Source organism: Podarcis gaigeae (genome assembly GCF_964106915.1).
Source record: "Podarcis gaigeae genome assembly, chromosome: 6".
NCBI classification, from domain to species: Eukaryota; Metazoa; Chordata; class Lepidosauria; order Squamata; family Lacertidae; genus Podarcis; species Podarcis gaigeae.
Window position 1 is genome coordinate 89,262,445 of NC_139682.1, and position 17,275 is coordinate 89,279,719.

General features: G+C 44.2%; 2 protein-coding genes across 4 annotated transcripts in view; both read right to left on the reverse strand.

Moving 5' to 3' along the window:
* EDEM3 (ER degradation enhancing alpha-mannosidase like protein 3) overlaps positions 1-7,790 on the reverse strand; it is a 37,193-nt gene extending 29,403 nt beyond the window's left edge. For 2 of the 3 annotated variants that reach the window (XR_014565537.1, XM_083743820.1), the window contains exons 1-2: positions 7,406-7,756; positions 3,119-3,164 (exon numbers count right to left, since the gene is read on the reverse strand). Coding sequence is in view for 2 of the 3 variants with exons in the window: in XM_083743820.1 (XP_083599946.1) it covers positions 3,119-3,164; positions 7,406-7,593 (234 nt within the window). In the remaining variant the exon portion in view is untranslated. Of the gene's footprint in view, positions 1-3,118; positions 3,165-7,405 lie in introns of all 3 variants that reach the window. The other variant, XM_083743821.1, reaches the window with a different exon arrangement.
* Positions 7,791-11,184: 3,394 nt separating this feature from the next.
* The window catches only part of NIBAN1 (niban apoptosis regulator 1), a 101,461-nt gene continuing 95,370 nt past the window's right edge, over positions 11,185-17,275 (reverse strand). The window contains exons 13-15 of the mRNA XM_083743806.1: positions 16,929-17,040; positions 12,631-16,144; positions 11,185-12,275 (exon numbers count right to left, since the gene is read on the reverse strand). Coding sequence (XP_083599932.1) covers positions 14,619-16,144; positions 16,929-17,040 — 1,638 coding nt within the window. The 3' untranslated portion in view covers positions 11,185-12,275; positions 12,631-14,618. The remainder of the gene's footprint in view (positions 12,276-12,630; positions 16,145-16,928; positions 17,041-17,275) is intronic.

Genomic DNA, 17,275 nt, shown 5'->3' on the forward strand with positions numbered 1-17,275 from the left:
ACTGATAACTACAGGCAGAAAGCTTCCTGTTATATACTGTGTTTAATAATGGGAACATCGGTTATATTTTGTTATGTAGCAGATTTACCTTCAAAACAAAACAAAATTAAAGCAGCAGTAAAAATCAGCACTTTATGGCAGCCTGCAGAACATGTCACTATCATACCATCTGATAAAGTACAAAACCATAATCTTGTTTGCCAGGTTCGCAAACACAAGAAATACAATTTGTTTATTTAATACCCTAGTATACGTGGCAAATACATATCCTTTTGCCTTGAAAGCTTCCAGGATATGCCAAGTCATGCTTTCACATAACCCAAACATTTCATGCTACAAATGTAGAACAGAAAGCCACTGTTTCCCTGCAAAAAGTACAATCCCAGCTCACTATGGTATTTCCCTTCCACAAGAGAGGTTCAGTTTTAAAGTCTACTGAAGGACATTTCCTAACACCTTATGTACAACGGACTTTGTTTGTTTGTTGTGTTTCTACACTACCCCCTTCACTGGAGGATCACAAAGCAGTTTACAATATAAAAAAACACAAAAATACATAACATAGTAACAAACAAAAACAACCTTCCAACACACAGTTTAAAAGGCCATAGAATTGTTTAATAATTAGGGTTCAAATCCGCACCATTGTCTCAAAGACTGCATTTTATTCCTAAACACGTAACAACAGAGTATCATTTATGTAAACTGTACATGAGTAAAACGCACTGTCTGTGTCTGTGTCAAGACAGCATAAAGCCAATACACAACAACCACAAACTATTAATAAGCTGCTATATGCACTTGTATTTCACAACAAGCAGTGTAAATTTGAATTCCATTGCTCCTTCTTAACAATAATCCCACACTCTAACTCAGATTCAGTACTTTGACCACTGTTGCTTATTGCCAAACTGGAGTGAACTATGTACAAGGAGATGGTTTCAGCATTTAGGGAAACTCTGAGGTTTGCAAACATATTTAGTAAAAAACATGGTTAGTAAAATCAGTGCCCACATAAAATTGACTGTTGAGAGCATAAACTGGACAACCAGAGGGTTGTTTGTTTGTTTTTTGGAGGGGGTAGTGGAATGGAAGGACTGGAAAATGAAGCTTAAACACCATCTAAATGTCTAGAGAGGCGACTTTCTGGTTTATACAGAGGAATTATTTTTATGTGTCCCCAAGAACAGAAGCGAAAATTATCCACATAAATAAAAGGACAGAGCCATGATTTTAAAGTAGCTGGGACGGGACACCAGTGTGTGCATTCTATGCTCAACAGACATGGTATGGCTGGAAACCTGAACGGTAGAAATTATCACTGCAACATTTTGTTGTTGAAGAGGCCCACTTGAACTAACTACATGCTCCAAGTGCTTTTCATACACTGGGTCAATAATGTTTACCATACCCCTGTAAGAAGATTACTATTGCCCTCACTGAACAGAGGCATAATAAACAGAATAGTGGCTTGTTCTAGCATGTGGAGAATTTGTGGGAGGAGTGAGATTTCACCAGGAACTTGCTGGATCACATAGCTTGCAGTCCCAGGTGCCTGTGCCATGGTATTTGTTATCAGAACATAAGGTAAAAATGTTATCATAAGGATACCTTATCAGAACATAACTTATCAAACTGCCCTTGTTAGCTAAGCAGGCAAGTGTTTTCCCTTTGCCATAGTTCTCACCTGTAAAATGAGGATCATCTACATCACAAGGATCTTGAGGGGATAAAAATAGCATTCCTAATATGTTAAATACTCTGCTGGGTTTTAAAAAACTACTATTGGCATTATTTATAAGTTTTATGTAGATTAGTCAATTCTCACATCTATTAACTGTAGAACAATTAATAGATGTGAGACTTAGGTGTGTACAAGTAACTCTCAAGAGACAGCTATTTAAGCAGGTGCAAGTTGCCTGTAGGGATAGCTCAGTTGGTAGAGCATGACTCTTAATTTCAGGGCTGTGGGTTCCACATTGAGCCCACATTGAGCAAAGGATTATTGCACTGTGGGTTCCACATTGAGCCCACATTGAGCAAAGGATTATTGCACTGCAGGACTAGATGATCCAACAAGATGATTCTACGATCTATTATCTAAGTGGCGTCAAAAAGCAAATACAAAAACCCTGCAGTAATCACACTATGACAAATACACTGGTTTGTTGTACTCTATAGCTGAATTTTGATAGCACACTAAATCATGGTTAATGCAAACCACAGTCCATCACTTGAACTTCCTAATATTTATAAAGTAAGGTTTAACACAGTTTCTCTGCGTTCATTTTCCTTCCAACTGTGGAGCAACAGTCACAACTACAATTTAATTCAGATATCATGCCAAACTGTAAGGACATGCTGATCCATCTCAAACCATGTTTCCAATTTTAGTCTGCTAGCTAGTCTGTGAATACAGACATTACATCAAACCACAACTATGCTCTCTCAACCATGGTTTAGTGTAACAACTAAATCAGGTGCTTAAGTACTTATAGTTACAACATTACAGACAAAACTCAGAAGTAAATCCTATTAAGACTATGCAGGACCACAACCATAGCCTCGTTGCGGTCTAGGAGTGTCACTTAACAGCAACTGAACTTGCTTCCATATAGGATTAGAACACAAGATTAAAATCCTAAAAAATAAAATAATGAAATTCATCACCTATTGACCATATGTTTATACCTTACGTATCTCTCTCAGAGTGGCCTGGTTCATACGTCACATTAAACCATAGTGTAAAACAGACTATGATTCAATATGAACAAACAATATGTGGCTGCAAGATGCTGGCTGCAAGTCTGACTTGTTGTGTCATCTGAACCTAGGCTTGTACTTTATTTCTCCAGAACAAACCACAACCAGTGAGTGAAGAGCAAATTGTGGTTCTCTTCAAACATGCCACAAGGATGGGTTTTGACTCTGGATTATTTGTCGGTGTCACGATGGCAGTAGGAACACAGCGGGAACTTTGGAGTACCATGGACCAGAACACTGCTCAACCACAGATATCATAGTTTGTTTTAAGCTATGGCTTAACATGATATGTGATACATTGAGTCAAGGTAGAAGGAAGCAGTTATTTAAAAGTACATATAGTCATTTTACTCACCATGTAATTACTATAGGCATGATCAAACATTTCCACTACTTGATTCCTGCAGAAGAGACAAAAGCGAAAATGATTTAGCTGGTGAAGTAAAACCTTCTCTGACCATGAGGTTTAAACAGAAACAAATCATTTAGGTCATTTAGGTCAAGCAGAGCACTGCTGCACCAACCTCAGTCCACCCTCATCTGCCTGCCTTTCTTACTTTCAACCATACAAGGTTTGTGGCACTGCCTGTCGCTTTCTGCCTCCTGAACTGTTACTCCTATAGACCTCAGTAGGGAAGATGATGGAGGCAAACCTGGAACCCATTTGCTCTGCGTGGCATTGGCTCTGCCTCCATGTACTGATCGGCCTCCCTGCCTTCCACCCTACCAGTCACAGTGGGCCTCAGCGACCACTGCACCAAGAGATTTTAAAAGACTATCAACATGTAGTAAACAAGATACTTAGGCTCTTATCAGTCATAATTTGTCAGTTCGGGGTATGAAGGAAAACAATACTACCTAAAGCTGCAATGTATTGTAGAAGACAAAGTATATTCAGTTAAAACCCAGCAAAGCAAATGATAGGGATGATAGCAGTTGTGGTTCAGAATATCTAAACTTCTAAAGGGAACCAGGTTGGGGAAGGTTGGCAGAACTGAAAATATGGCTTGCAAAATGTAGGAAAAGATCCTTATTTCCTCTAATTACTAAAGAAGGCATAAGTGAAATGGTAAGTCAAATGGGAGGGTGCATCCCCACTTGGACTGATTAGCACAGCTTCTTGGGCCCTCCAGGGACTCAGCTAGATTGGTAAAGAAAAAGTATTTTATATGTGTTGTATATGTGATATACACTGTGACACCAGATGGCGCTGTGGAGTCCTGTCTTTCCCTACCAGATTTCCCTGTATGGGCTTGCAAGGCATTTAACTGACTCACTTCTTTGACATATCTAGATCCAGGTCAGCTCATTCACATGGCTTTTATTTCCCAGTGATGCCCATCACAAGAATTTCAATGCATGTCTATAATCTATAGGCATGCCATTTTAATCCATTTCATTTTCCTATGCCCTGTATCTAAGAAGTACTAGAAGCTCACCCATTTTGCCCTAGCTATTTTTCAGAAAGGCACATGTTGGCAAAGTCTGTTGCCAACAGTAGCCACAAATAATGAACCAACACTGAATATTTGCTTAACTTGTCCAAGGTAGGAAGTGTGATGGACGGCATATTTCACACTGACAGTCTCAGAAAAATCCCACAGGTTATTGTCAGTGCTTCCACTTCACCTCCTTTGCTTTCACAGCAGGTTTTAAAGAAAATGCATGAAACAGAAAACATTTGTAGCTCTGCTCTTTGTGTCCCTTCGCAATCCTGACATGATCACGTGCAGCATCACATGCCCTTTCTTTAAGTATCTGTCTTGCCCCCTTCCTCACCTTGAACAATAAATTAAAATATATAAACACCAAATAAAATATAAAAACAATTTGGAGCAAGAAATTTCATATATGAGCTTTTATTTCTTTAATAATTCACCTTGTCAGCAATCATTGTTCCATTTATGGACAATTCATTACTTCAATAGGGCACCGCTGCTGTGTATTTATCCAAGCATCATTTTAACCAATTCTATACCCTGATCAAGGGACGCGGGTGGCGCTGTGGGTAAAACCTCAGTGCCTAGGACTTGCCGATCGCATGGTCGGCGGTTCAAATCCCTGCGGCGGGGTGAGCTCCGGTCTTTCAGTCCCAGCTCCTGCCCACCTAGGAGTTCGAAAGCACCCTTAAGTGCAAGTAGATAAATAGGTACCGCTTTATAGCGGGAAGGTAAACGGCGTTTCCGTGTGCTGCTCTGGTGCTGGTTCGCCAGAGCAGCTTCGTCACGCTGGCCACGTGACACGGAAGTGTCTGCGGACAGCGCTGGCTCCCGGCCTCTAGAGTGAGATGAGCGCACAACCCTAGAGTCTGTCACGACTGGCCCGTACGGGCAGGGGTACCTTTACCTTTTATACCCTGATCATATGCATGTTTACTCAGAAGGAAGTCCCATGAAATCAATGAGATGCACTCCCAAATTGGTGTAAGATTTAGGCTGCTATCTTATGTACTTACTTCAGAGCAAGTTTCACTGAAGCATGAGGTTTACTTCCAAGTAAACATACAAAGAATTGCATTTTACAGGAGCAAGAAATGCTTTTTATCTCTATCAGCTGGATGACACTTTTCATACCAGCTGCCAACTTGGCTGCTTAGCCAACTTTACTGCTCTAGCAGACCAGGCTACGAAACAGGAAAACCCCAGTTCCTGGGGTTCATGATTTGCTAAATCAGACCAAAGGTCCATATACTCCTATTTCCCACAGTAACCCACAAGGATGAGCCTCAAATAGCTAACAACAGATACTTCACTCAAGATTAGACCTTCACTCCCCTTGGAAATACTAACTTACTTTTCACGAACTTTCAGCTCAAGCATGTGTAGCTGTCTACTGTAAGCTAAGCCTCAACTCTTGTACAGTATATGCCTATGGAGATATGAGCAAGTGCTCACTCCTCCAAAAAAAACCCAAGCAAAACCAAGTAGCAGGAGAGTCACAAAGTACTTATAATCTGAGTAGACTGTTCACCTCTGGAGAATTTTGCATAATGAAATAGAAAAGTCGTAAGAGGAAAGCTTACTTGCACCACCACCCAACTTTGAGTTGTACCTGGAGAATAACCTTTATTTATAAAATGGGTGGTTTTGGTGGAGATCAAGACACACAGACTTGCCACTCTTGACTTGAGAGAAACCCTATTATCTCAGACTTCTGAATACTTACTGGCCTAGTCACCTATAACAAACAGGAACTCCCTCAAGGCGACCAGGAAGGGAGGAGAAAAGAGAGGCTGAGAGGAGGAAGAGAAGTGACCAAAGACTAATAAAACACGTTTACAGGCTACCAAGATGAGGGGGCTTTATTTACAACACTTCCTTGGCCCTCTTCTCAACACACCTTACTTTATCTTGCAGCCTGCTCTTTCTTAGTGACACACTTATTGTTATTATTCCTCAGTAAAGCGTGGAGACGAGGGTTGTGGGTTCGAGTCCCATGCTGGGCGAAAACCCAGGGGGTTGGGCTAGATGACCCTGGGGACCCCCTTCCTTCCCAACTATGATTCTAAGAACGAAAGCAAACCATGTCAGGTTCACTTGATGTGTCCCCCCCCCACTTTTCACAGACTACGAGACCCTTGAACACGGAGACTCGTTTGATGCAGGTTCTCTCTTTCCTCGAGGTTTTTAAGCAAGGGTTGGATGGCAACCTGCCAGGAACGACTTGAGATTCCTGCATTGCTGGGGGGTTGGGCTAGATAACCCTCGGGACCCCTTCCTTCCCAACTTTGATTCTAAGAACGAAAGCAAACCGTGTCAGGTTCGCCTGACGTGTCCCCCCCCCCCCTTTTCACGGACTACGAAACCCATGAACACGGAGACTTGTTTGAGGCAGGTTCTCTCCTTCCTCAGAGGTTTTTAAGGGTTGGATGGCCGCCTGCCAGGAACAACTTGAGCAGAGATTCCTGAGTTGCTGGGGGGGGGTTGGACTAGATGACCCTTGGGACCCCTTCCTTCCCAACTATGATTCTAAGAACGAAAGCAAACCATGTCAGGTTCCCCCCTTTTTCACAGACTACGAGACCCATGAACACGGAGAATCGTTTGAGGCAGGTTCTCTCCTTCCTCGGACGTTTTTAAGGGTTGGATGGCCGCCTGCCAGGAACGACTTGAGATTCCTGCGTTGCAAGGGGGTTGGGCTAGATGACCCTCGAGGTCCCTTCCCATCCCTAATAGCAGCTGAAAGAACCATAAGGAGAAGCCGGGCTCGGGCCTCGCCTCCCAACCTCGGCAGGAAGGCTTGGGTGACAAGCGAAGAAAGCGCCGCCACTTCTTCCCCGACAGGGCGACCTGCCCGGGGGCGGAACAAGGCCGGCGGCCAGGTGGGCCCCCCGCCTGAGGCAGCTTCTCTCCTTCCTTGGAGGTTTTTAAGGGTTGGATGGCCGCCTGCCAGGAACTTGATATTCCTGCGTTGCTGGGGGGTTGAGCTAGATGACCCTCGGGGTCCCTTCCCAACCCTAATAGCCGCTGAAAGAACCATAAGGAGAAGCCGGGCTCGGGCCTCGCTTTTCCCCCCAGCCTCGGCAGGAAGGCTTGGGTGACAGGCGAAGAAAGCAGCGCCACTTCTTCCCTGACAGGGCGACCTGCCCGGGGGCGGAACAAGGCGGGCCCCCCTCCCTCCCTCCCGCCGCCGCTGCTCTTACCCGAGGCGCCTCTTCTCCTCCCTGCCCATGGCCTGCGCGGCCGGGGCTGCCGCCAGCACCGAGGACGCGGAGAGGAGGCCCAAGGCCAGCAGTTTCCAGCCAGCCCAGCGGCCTGCAGAGTCGCCGCCGCCTCCGCCTCCTCCTCCGCCGTCGCTCCTTCCCTGGCCGCCAACCGCTACTCCGCTCATGGCGGCAGCTGCCTCGCTAGGCCCGGCTCTGTGCCATCCCCTCAGCGGTGCTGCTGCTGCTACTGCTGCCGCCGCCGCCGCAACATAAGAAGGGACCGGCCCTTTTTTTCCTCCCCCCTCCCGCCCTTCTCCGTCGTAGCCAAGGAAACCGAGATCCGGCCTCTAGCCCGCTTCCGGGTTTTCCTTTCCGGCCACGTGACCCTCGCGCCGCTCGCCAGCCAGTGGGGAAGGAGGGTTCGTGTCACGTGGCGGCCGAGCCAACGCGCTCCCGGATGCACAGACGTGGCCCCGGCGCGCTGTGCGCGCGCAAGGGACGCAGGCACCTCTTTTCACGGCCCCGCCCCCGGGCTTGGACGTGACATGTCACGTACGGAGATTTTAAAAAAAAGGGAAGAGTAGTCTGTCCTTATTGTCCTGAGTGGGACTTGCGAGGCGCGTTTGCAGCGTTTCCCTCGGGGCGGAAATCAATAGAAGGAAAGAATTGTAGAGTTGGCTAGAATTAAATAAATGGGATTTAGAATGTTAAGAAAAGTGAATAAGATGGACTATAATTGGAAATTGTTTTAGTTTAATAATGATATTGGAAAGCTGTTACTTTTAATTACAAGGAAACTCAGAAGGGAGGGATTTGAGGAAGTCAACCAAGAAGTTTAAAAGGTTGGATTTGTGAAGAATTAAGTTTGTTGTTATTGTTTACCTGTTTATTGTTCCCTCCCCCCCCCCTTTTCTTTTTCTGTTTTTGCGTATCATTTTGCTTTGTGGTTAGATTGTGGAAAATCTAATAAAAATTATTTTTTAAAAAATAATAATTGTAGAGTTGAAAAGGACCCTTTGTTGTTTAGTCGTGTCCGACTCTTCGTGACCCCCTGGACCAGAGCACGCCAGGCACTCCTGTCTTCCACTGCCTCCCGCAGTTTGGTCAGACTCATGTTTGTAGCTTCGAGAACACTGTCCCATCATCTCGTCCTCTGTCGTCCCCTTCTTGTGCCCTCCATCTTTCCCAACATCAGGGTCTTTTCCAGGGAGTCTTCTCTTCTCATGAGGTGGCCAAAGTACTGGAGCCTCAGCTTCAGGATCTGTCCTTCCAGTGAGCACTCAGGGCCGATTTCCTTCTTCTTGCAGTCCATGGGACTCTCAAGAGTCTCCTCCAGCACCATAATCCAAAAGCATCAATTCTTAGGCGATCAGCCTTCTTGATGGTCCAGCTCTCACTTCCATACATCACTACTGGGAAAACCATGGCTTTAACTATAAGGACCTTTGTCGGCAAGGTGACGTCTCTGCTTTTTAAGATGCTTTCTAGGGACGCAGGTGGTGCTGTGGTCTACACAGAGCCTAGGACTTGCCAATCAGAAGGCTGGCGGTTCGAATCCCCACGATGGGGTGAGCTCCCGTTGCTCGGTCCCTGCTCTTGCCAAACTAGCAGTTCAAAAACACCTCAAAGTGCAAGTAGAGATAAATAGGTACCGCTCCGGCAGGAAGATAAACGGCATTTCTGTGCACTGCTCTGGTTTGCCAGAAGCAGCTTAGTCATGCTAGCCACATGACCCGGAAGCTGTACGCCGGCTCCCTCGGCCACTAAAGCGAGATGAGCACCGCAACCCCAGAGTCATTCATGACTGGACCTAATGGTCAGGAGTCCCTTTACCTTTAAGTTTGTCATTGCTTTTCTCCCAAAAAGCAGGCGTCTTTTAATTTTGTGAATACTGTCACCATCTGCAGTGATCATGGAACCCAAGAAAGTAAAATCTCTCACTGCCTCCATTTCTTCTCCTTCTATTTGCCAGGAAGTGATGGGACCAGTGGCCATGATTATGTTATTTTGATGTTGAGCTTCAGACCATATTTTGCACTCTCCTCTTTCACCCTCCTCCTCACTTTCTGCCATCAAGGTTGTGTCATCTGCATATCTGAGGTTGTTGATATTTCTTCCGCCAATCTTAATTCCATCTTGGGATTCATCCAGGTCATCTAGTCGAACCCCTTGCAATGCAGGAATCCCATGCCCAACATGGGGCTCCCACGACCCTGAGATTAAGAGCCTCATGCTCTACAGACTTGAACTATCCACACAGGACTCTCCTCGCTTGAGGTTTTAAAGCAGAGGTTTGGATGGCCATCTGTCATGGTCCATGGACAATTTAGTTGAGATTCCTGCCTTACAGAGGGGGCTGGACTAGATGACCCTCGGATCCCCCACAGAAACAGTAGTAGCAGAGAGGGGGGAAATTAATGCTCTTTCTAACTCGGGACTTATTTGATATCAATATTATTCATATTTTATATTTAATAGCCCTCTGATACTAGTTCTTTTTTCCTCTCTTATCTATTTTTTTTAACAAGCAATATTCTCCCCAGAAGGGAGGTGCAGTTCCTGGAGGTACAGTCATATCTCGGGTTACAGATGCTGCAGGTTGCGTTTTTTCGGGTTACGGACCGCTGAAACTCAGAAGTACCAGAACGGGTTACTTCTGGGTTTTGGTGGTCACGCATGCGCAGAATCGCAACCCGTGCATGCGCAGAAGTGCCGCTGCAGGTTGCAAACGTGCATCCCACACCGATCACGTTCGCAACCCGAGAGTCCCCTGTACTGCAATACCAGGTCGATGCATGGAGTGGATGGATCAAGTCCCTATTCCATCTCCCAGCTCCAAAAAGACATTTAATATATAGTCCTCAAATACAGGACATATCAGATATTAAACTGATAAGAACAGATACTACACTTGATCTTAGCCAAAAGGCCGAGACGAGATGTCTGATACTAGTTCTCAGCGCTACGCTATTTTGTTCTCATGATATTGCAAGGTTTGGGTGTAAACATCACAAAGTTTGGGTGACTTGAGAGGGTGGTTTGCAGCAGCCTTGGGATGTAGTCTGTTGTTGATATTGCAGGCTAGGGTTCAGAACAAGGCCGGTTTGCAAAAAATATCTGCCCCCTCGCCATGCAAATCCACCATCAAGCTACAGCAATTGCTCAGTTCTGCAACATTCCTTCTTCAGCCACTCTCAGAGCACCAATCCAGGATTCAGTTGCAAACTACTGCTCTACTTACATTCATGAAAACCAATTGCATTCTCCCCCCCACACACACACACATCTAAGATTAGTTAGAATGACTAAAAACTCTTGCATTTATTATTTACTCGATCACAACTATGGTAGTTTTGCAAATTGAGGTTAGAAGTCAACATCGATCAATTCCAGCTGCTGCGTTTGTAAAGTGATCTTCAAATACGACAACTTTAGTATCTGGAACGACAGTTTGAATGTCTTGATCGCATTGAGTAGTCATTATGAATTATTAGGTGCAAATGTTATGATAGACAACACCAGAATATGAGAGAAGCGCCTTCTAGCATAGTAAGACAGGAATGGGGTTGTGGGTGAGCAATTTGTAGACTGCTCTGGACTGTTCAAACTGTCAATTGTGACCATGACTCAGGGCAAACATTTAATTTTCACCCCAAAATATTAGGACTTTTGGAGCACAACCTTTCTAAAAGGTATATGACAATATGAAGAAATTATGTGACAGATCTAACATTCCTCATACGTACCAAATCACATTTTAAAGAAAAGACGCACTGGAAGAGATAATAATATTTTATTTTGGCTTAAGTACTTGAGAAATGTTAAAAACATTACACTGTGTTTCATAATTTATCTGTTCAGAAGAGTTAATCAAATGAAATAAAGAACCTACATAAAAACCCTGATACCTGGGACAACCTGCCCATGGGAAAACAATTCTTTACACATGAAGCTATTACATATTAGCTGTTGGTTTGAATTTTTCTTAGAAAGTCAGCTTCTGAATTAGCAAAACTGGGAGGGGGGGGGGGTACAATTTAAAATACAAGTTGGTTAAGCAGATTAAACAGAAGAATTAAGGATTTGCCTTTTTAAGGTTGCAGTGCAAGATATGCTTCATTAGGAGGAAGCATGCCCAACCAAAACAAGTGGGACTCGTTTCCAAAGAAACAGGGTTAGGATTTGATTACAAAATAAGCTTTATAGAGCTCCAGTTCCTGAAACCGAACAGGGAAAGCAGAATGACATCATGTATTGTACACATCACTGTAAGCCAGAAACCAAAGCTTATGGTGAAGAAGCAGTATTCTGGTGCATAACTGCATGGTCACTCCTGATTTCCTCCTTCTCTACTGTAAGCTACAAGGCATGTTCATTGGAGTATTGTGATTCCCAAGCCTGGAACTGTGACTTGTTTACGGAGAAAGAAAACCACAATCCCAGGCCTTACTTTCTGGAAGAGGACACTCTTCAAATCTGGGGAAATGGAATGATATAGCCATAGATATAAAATATCCCCAAAAATCCTTTCATTTGTTAACACTTTTTGAATAGTAAAGCAATGGAATGCAGAAACAAAATTACAGGTGTATGCAATTCAAGCATATTTAGGCAGCTCGCAAATGTCCACTAAGAGATCAAGGATTCCTAATATTTAAGGCTGCAATCCTATGCCCACTTGCCTGAAAAGAAATCTGGCTGAAATTGCTTCTCAGAGGACAACTGTCAAGGTTTGTAGTTCTCAGGATAAAAGTGATAAAATGTGGTGTATGATTAAATGTGGCGTCCATCATTTTAAACCCTCACTGAAATGCTCAACTTTCATTATTTTCAAATCCAAATATAAAGGTTATCCAAGACGATTAGCCTGGAGAAGAGGAGGTTAAGGGGTGATATGATAGCCATGTTCAAATATATAAAAGGATGTCACATAGAGGAGGGAGAAAGGTTGTTTTCTGCTGCTCCAGAGAAGTGGACACGGAGCAATGGATCCAAACTACAAGAAAGAAGATTCCACCTAAACATTAGGAAGAACTTCCTGACAGTAAGAGCTGTTCGACAGTGGAATTTGCTGCCAAGGAGTGTGGTGGAGTCTCCTTCTTTGGAGGTCTTTAAGCAGAGGCTTGACAACCATATGTCAGGAGTGCTCTGATGGTGTTTCCTGCTTGGCAGGGGGTTGGACTCGATGGCCCTTGTGGTCTCTTCCAACTCTATGATTCTACGATGGCTTTTCAGATTTCTCATATTTGATGCGAATGTCAAGTATACCGTACACTAACTTATATTTTCACCAATGATAGCTTTCATCTCTGCCATGTTCAAGATACGCAAAATCAATTAAATGCCATTAGAATATATAAATTAACTCCAGTCTGGCTTATGACACATTTGCAATATGGTTCTTGGGGTTGTTGTTTTTTAAGTTGCCAACTCTTTGCACTCGTAGCTCTACCGCTCTTCAACTGAAGTAACTTTTTAATGTCCCCTTGAATTAATCTACTGGTGTTGCCTATGTCAAATACAGACAATTCAGAGCTAGTTCCATCAGGTCCTGTTATTTTATTTTATTTTATTTTATTCTTGCATCATAGTAGCGATGCCAAACTTTCCAGTGGGTGTATCACAGACTAAGAGAGTACCACACATCTGGCACAAGTTTTCTGTGCTGCTCTGACACTCTCCCCTTGCCAGGCCCTCCTAATTCACTCCAGGCATGTCCAAGATCCCTTGGCCTATGCCACTTGAGGCAAAACACACACCCCCACAAACAATTTTGGGCATATTTACTTGGCAAAAAAGAATCACTAAAAAGATGTTAACGATGTACAGTTACGTTTCTGAATCTATGCTAAGGATGAAATCAGCTTCATAGGTGCTACCTCTAAATTAGGACCTTTGTTCTGGTGTATTGTTTGTTATCCAGACAGACTACATTTCTACCTTGGTTTTAAACAGCTGGACCGGCATATTTAACCACAAAACTAAGAGTCTCAGAGATAACTGTAACCTGTCCCTGCTTCTAGGATGTCCCAGGACCCCTCCCTGGATTTTCAACTTGACTTTAAAAAATAAAATAAAAATGTCAACCTTTTATGTATAGAGGTACAAGAAAAAATGTGCAACCATTTTCTACTCAATTGCTCATTTAAGAAAGACGTGTGTTTCTGGCTTCCAGCATTGTGACCAATAAGAGCAAAGGCATTTATTGGGGTGATCTGACGTCATGCACATTTTCCATGTCTAAAAGGATCGGAATAAATTATGTAATGTAACAAATATGCAAATCTCCTTAGTTTGCATAATATATGCATTTTTCATAATGCTGCTCTTCTTGGTATAGAACGTAGACTGTTGAGACAAAAAATTGGTTTATTTTGGGGGGTTTTTAATGGCCCTGGCGAAAGCACCTAGCTGTAGACATGGGTTACCAGTCGCTGTAAACATCTGTCATTTTCTTTGGAAAGAAGGTATAAAGTGCTCTGCAAAAGGTGCAGAAGAATAGGATAGAGAAACCTGCCCCAACTATTCTAGCAGTTTTAAATATAGCAACCACAACTATGAGGAATAGAATCAGACCACTCCACTGTCAAAGTATCTGCCAAATGGGGGGTGGGTGGTAAATCTGCCCAAGCTTTTAAATACAGATGCAATCATTCAGCTATATCAAAGGTCAAAACTACATGCACAACTATGTTGTGCAAGATTCCAATAAGCAAATTGTTTCACCCCGTCATTTGAGATTTCCCAGCGTTTTCTTCTTAGCATGTTTCATGCAGATTTTTTACTCTCCCTTAATGGTTATTTGATTTTATCAGGTCCTTGTAAGTTCTACTGACCCCTGGCTACAGGTCTCATTCCCGTGCGTGGGTCCTCGGCTTCAATGAATATATTCTCAGTTTTAAAGCAATTTCAAATGTTTAATGAGTTCTGTCGCTGACAGGTCACTCAAGTCTTCACCACTTTGGTGAGAGCAAGTAGTCTTTGGAGGCCAGCTTCCAAGTTGTGGGAACGAACGATGAACAAGAAGTAGTAAGTGGCAGAGGAAAGGTGATTCAGACTATCAGCATTCTTAAGGAGCTGGAGATTCAACATGTAAGAGCGCTCTCAAATAGGATTTGAGAGTTTGAATAGACCTCTCTCTTCTAATTTTAAGGGTACTCCGATCATAAAACCTGCAAGGATGGGCTTTAGATAGCCAAGATAACCTTTTTCATTTCTCAGACTGTGGCTCAGGACAGTTGACCCCAGTATCTCCCCTTCTGTCTTTTCCCCCTTCGACTGCATCTTCTGCACTTGGCAAAGGCACATTTGCTTGCTTCAAATCTTCCTCCTGAGCAGAGCTGAAGCCTTTGGAGTCTAACTTCACTGAGACCTCCGCATCGCTACCTGCAGTCTCTTTGGCTTCTGGAGAAACTGGCAGATTTATTGACGCTATTGCCAACTTTGCAATATTCAAAATGGACTCCTGTGCTTCAGCAGAACAGCCCGGGAAGGAGAGAGAATCCACTTCGGTCAGAACAGAATGAAGAGAGGGGACTTCTGTTTCCGGCAAGTCAGATCTTAGATCTTCAACGAAATGCCCTGTTTGGAAATGGTCATCCACTGGGACTGACTGAAGAGAAGGAAGTTCTTCTCTTTCCTGGTCATGCTTTCTAATTTCAGCATGTTGTACTACCTGTGACTTCTCATCTATAGGGACATGAGGAAGAGGGGAAAGGTCTCCTTCCCTCTGGCCAGATTTTTCACTTTCAGCATCTGGCTTTCTTTGAGATTGGCGATCAGGGCTGTCACTCTTCACGTCCGTGTACCATACGCTGATCTTTGACTCAGACTCTGCCCCTGGGCTAAGACCTAGTTCTTCACACACCTTGGAAGGATCCGGGTGAGTAATGTAGCGTCCTTCCCCAGAGACACTTGTCACGTTTATATAGTCCCCTTCCTCACTGGGTGGAAGAGAAATTCTTGTCACGTTTATATAATCCCCTTCTTCACTGGATGGAAGAGAAATTCTTGTCACGTTTATATAATCTCCTTCTTCACTGGGTGGAAGAGAAATTCGTGCCACGTTTATAGGACCACTTTCTTCACTGGGTGGAAGCGAAATAGTTGTTGTGTTTGTATCGGCAGCTTCTATGCTGGGTGGAAAACGCACTTCAGAAGGTTCATGCATCTCATCTGTTTGACATTCCTCTACATTCCTTTCCTCTTCCTTATCCTTCGCTTCTGCAGGTTCCTGTGGCGTTAGAAGCCCACTTTCATGAACTTGTTCCTTCTTCTCAGACGGAGGATCTGCTGGCAGTTCAACAGTCACAGTCAGCAATCTTCTTATTTCATCCACACCTCCGAGAACCGGAAGATTTTCCTCTTCCTCGGGTACCTTATTTTCACTTTCTGTGCTTCCACCCACACTTGTTTCTACCACAGTGAGAAGCTGTGGGTCCACCTTCTCTTCCCTTCCTCCAGTAGGAATGCTAGGTAGAGTACCGGAATTCTCTTCACTTTTGTTCCTAGCCTCGTGGCATCCATCCTGAGCCATTTTTTCCAGGGCGAACACTTCATTACTCTGAGCGTCAGTAGCCAGTGTCTCTATCAAGCTGACGGAAGGCTTCCTAGCTGGGCTGGCTTGCGCTGATCCCGAAGGGGTCTTTAGATCACTCAGACTGGAAACACTTTCACAAGGCAAGTGGACTTCCTCATAAAGGTTATGTTTCTTCAAGTGGGCAGCCTCTTTTATCACTAAGCAGGAAATAAACAAAAACAAAAAAAGTGGGGAGAAAAGAAATTCAGCCAAAGGATGTGTAAGGGTGGAGAGGAAAGCAGGAAAACGACACTCAATCCTAGAAAACCCAGGAGGTGGGGATTGTCCCTTCCCAAATAAATTGTTGATCTTGCTGGGTTTCTGTCCTTGAATCCCACTCGTGAATAAGCTTGGCTAAGTCTAGAGGGCAGAGTGGACTGGCAAGACCAGAGGTAAGGGGGCAAGAAACACAAAGGCTCCTGCTGGATGTGGTTGTGAGAAATAGGTCAGGGACATGGGCTTGGTGGCATCAAGCGCTGGGTGGGTGAACCAAGGGGGCAGGTATTGGCTGGGTGATAAGGCATGACTTCAGGAGCCTAGACTGTCTTCACCCCCACCCCCTGAAAAGTTCAGCCTGTTAGGGGGAAGATTAAGCGTCTGGAAGACATCTTAGAAGATGGAGCAGAGTCGTTCTGTGTTGCTCCAGAGGGCAGGAGTAGAACCAATGGGTAAAAATGACAGGAATCAAGATTTCAGCTAAAGATTAGGATAAATTTTATAATGGCGAGAACTGCTCAGAAGTAGGGCAGACCATCCAACCCTGTAAAAGCTTTGAGGGTTTTTTTTTGGGGGGGTGGAACCCATAGAGTCAGTAACCATCTAAGGAGGGCCACCATCTAAGAAGAAACTAAATGGATAAAGCCAAACTTCCTATCTCGAGAGCAGCTGCCAGTTTCTTACTTCGCGGGATGATTATCGTTTTGTCACAGAAAGCAAAGTTACCTTTGAGGGCTTCGTCGAGCAAAGTTTGCAGCAAAATCTCTTCGTAGACGTTTTCAACTTGGATCACGTTGTTGTGCTCGGCAAAAATGAACTGCTCGTATTTCTGGAGCTCCTGTGTGGTGAGACACAATGTCAAGAGGATTAAAAAGGACCATGTTCCGACTGCAGTTCTTCCTGTATGTGTGAAAGAGGCCCGACCCAGCTCTGTGCCAAAAGAAATTTCAGGGGGAGCGGGGGGGGGGGGACTTGCAGGAAACAGTGAGCAAGCCAAGGGAGCAAAGTTCTTTCCAACTAGGCAAGAAACCCAGAGGCAAGAAACTGGCTCAAGTTTGAGAGGAAAGAAAAAG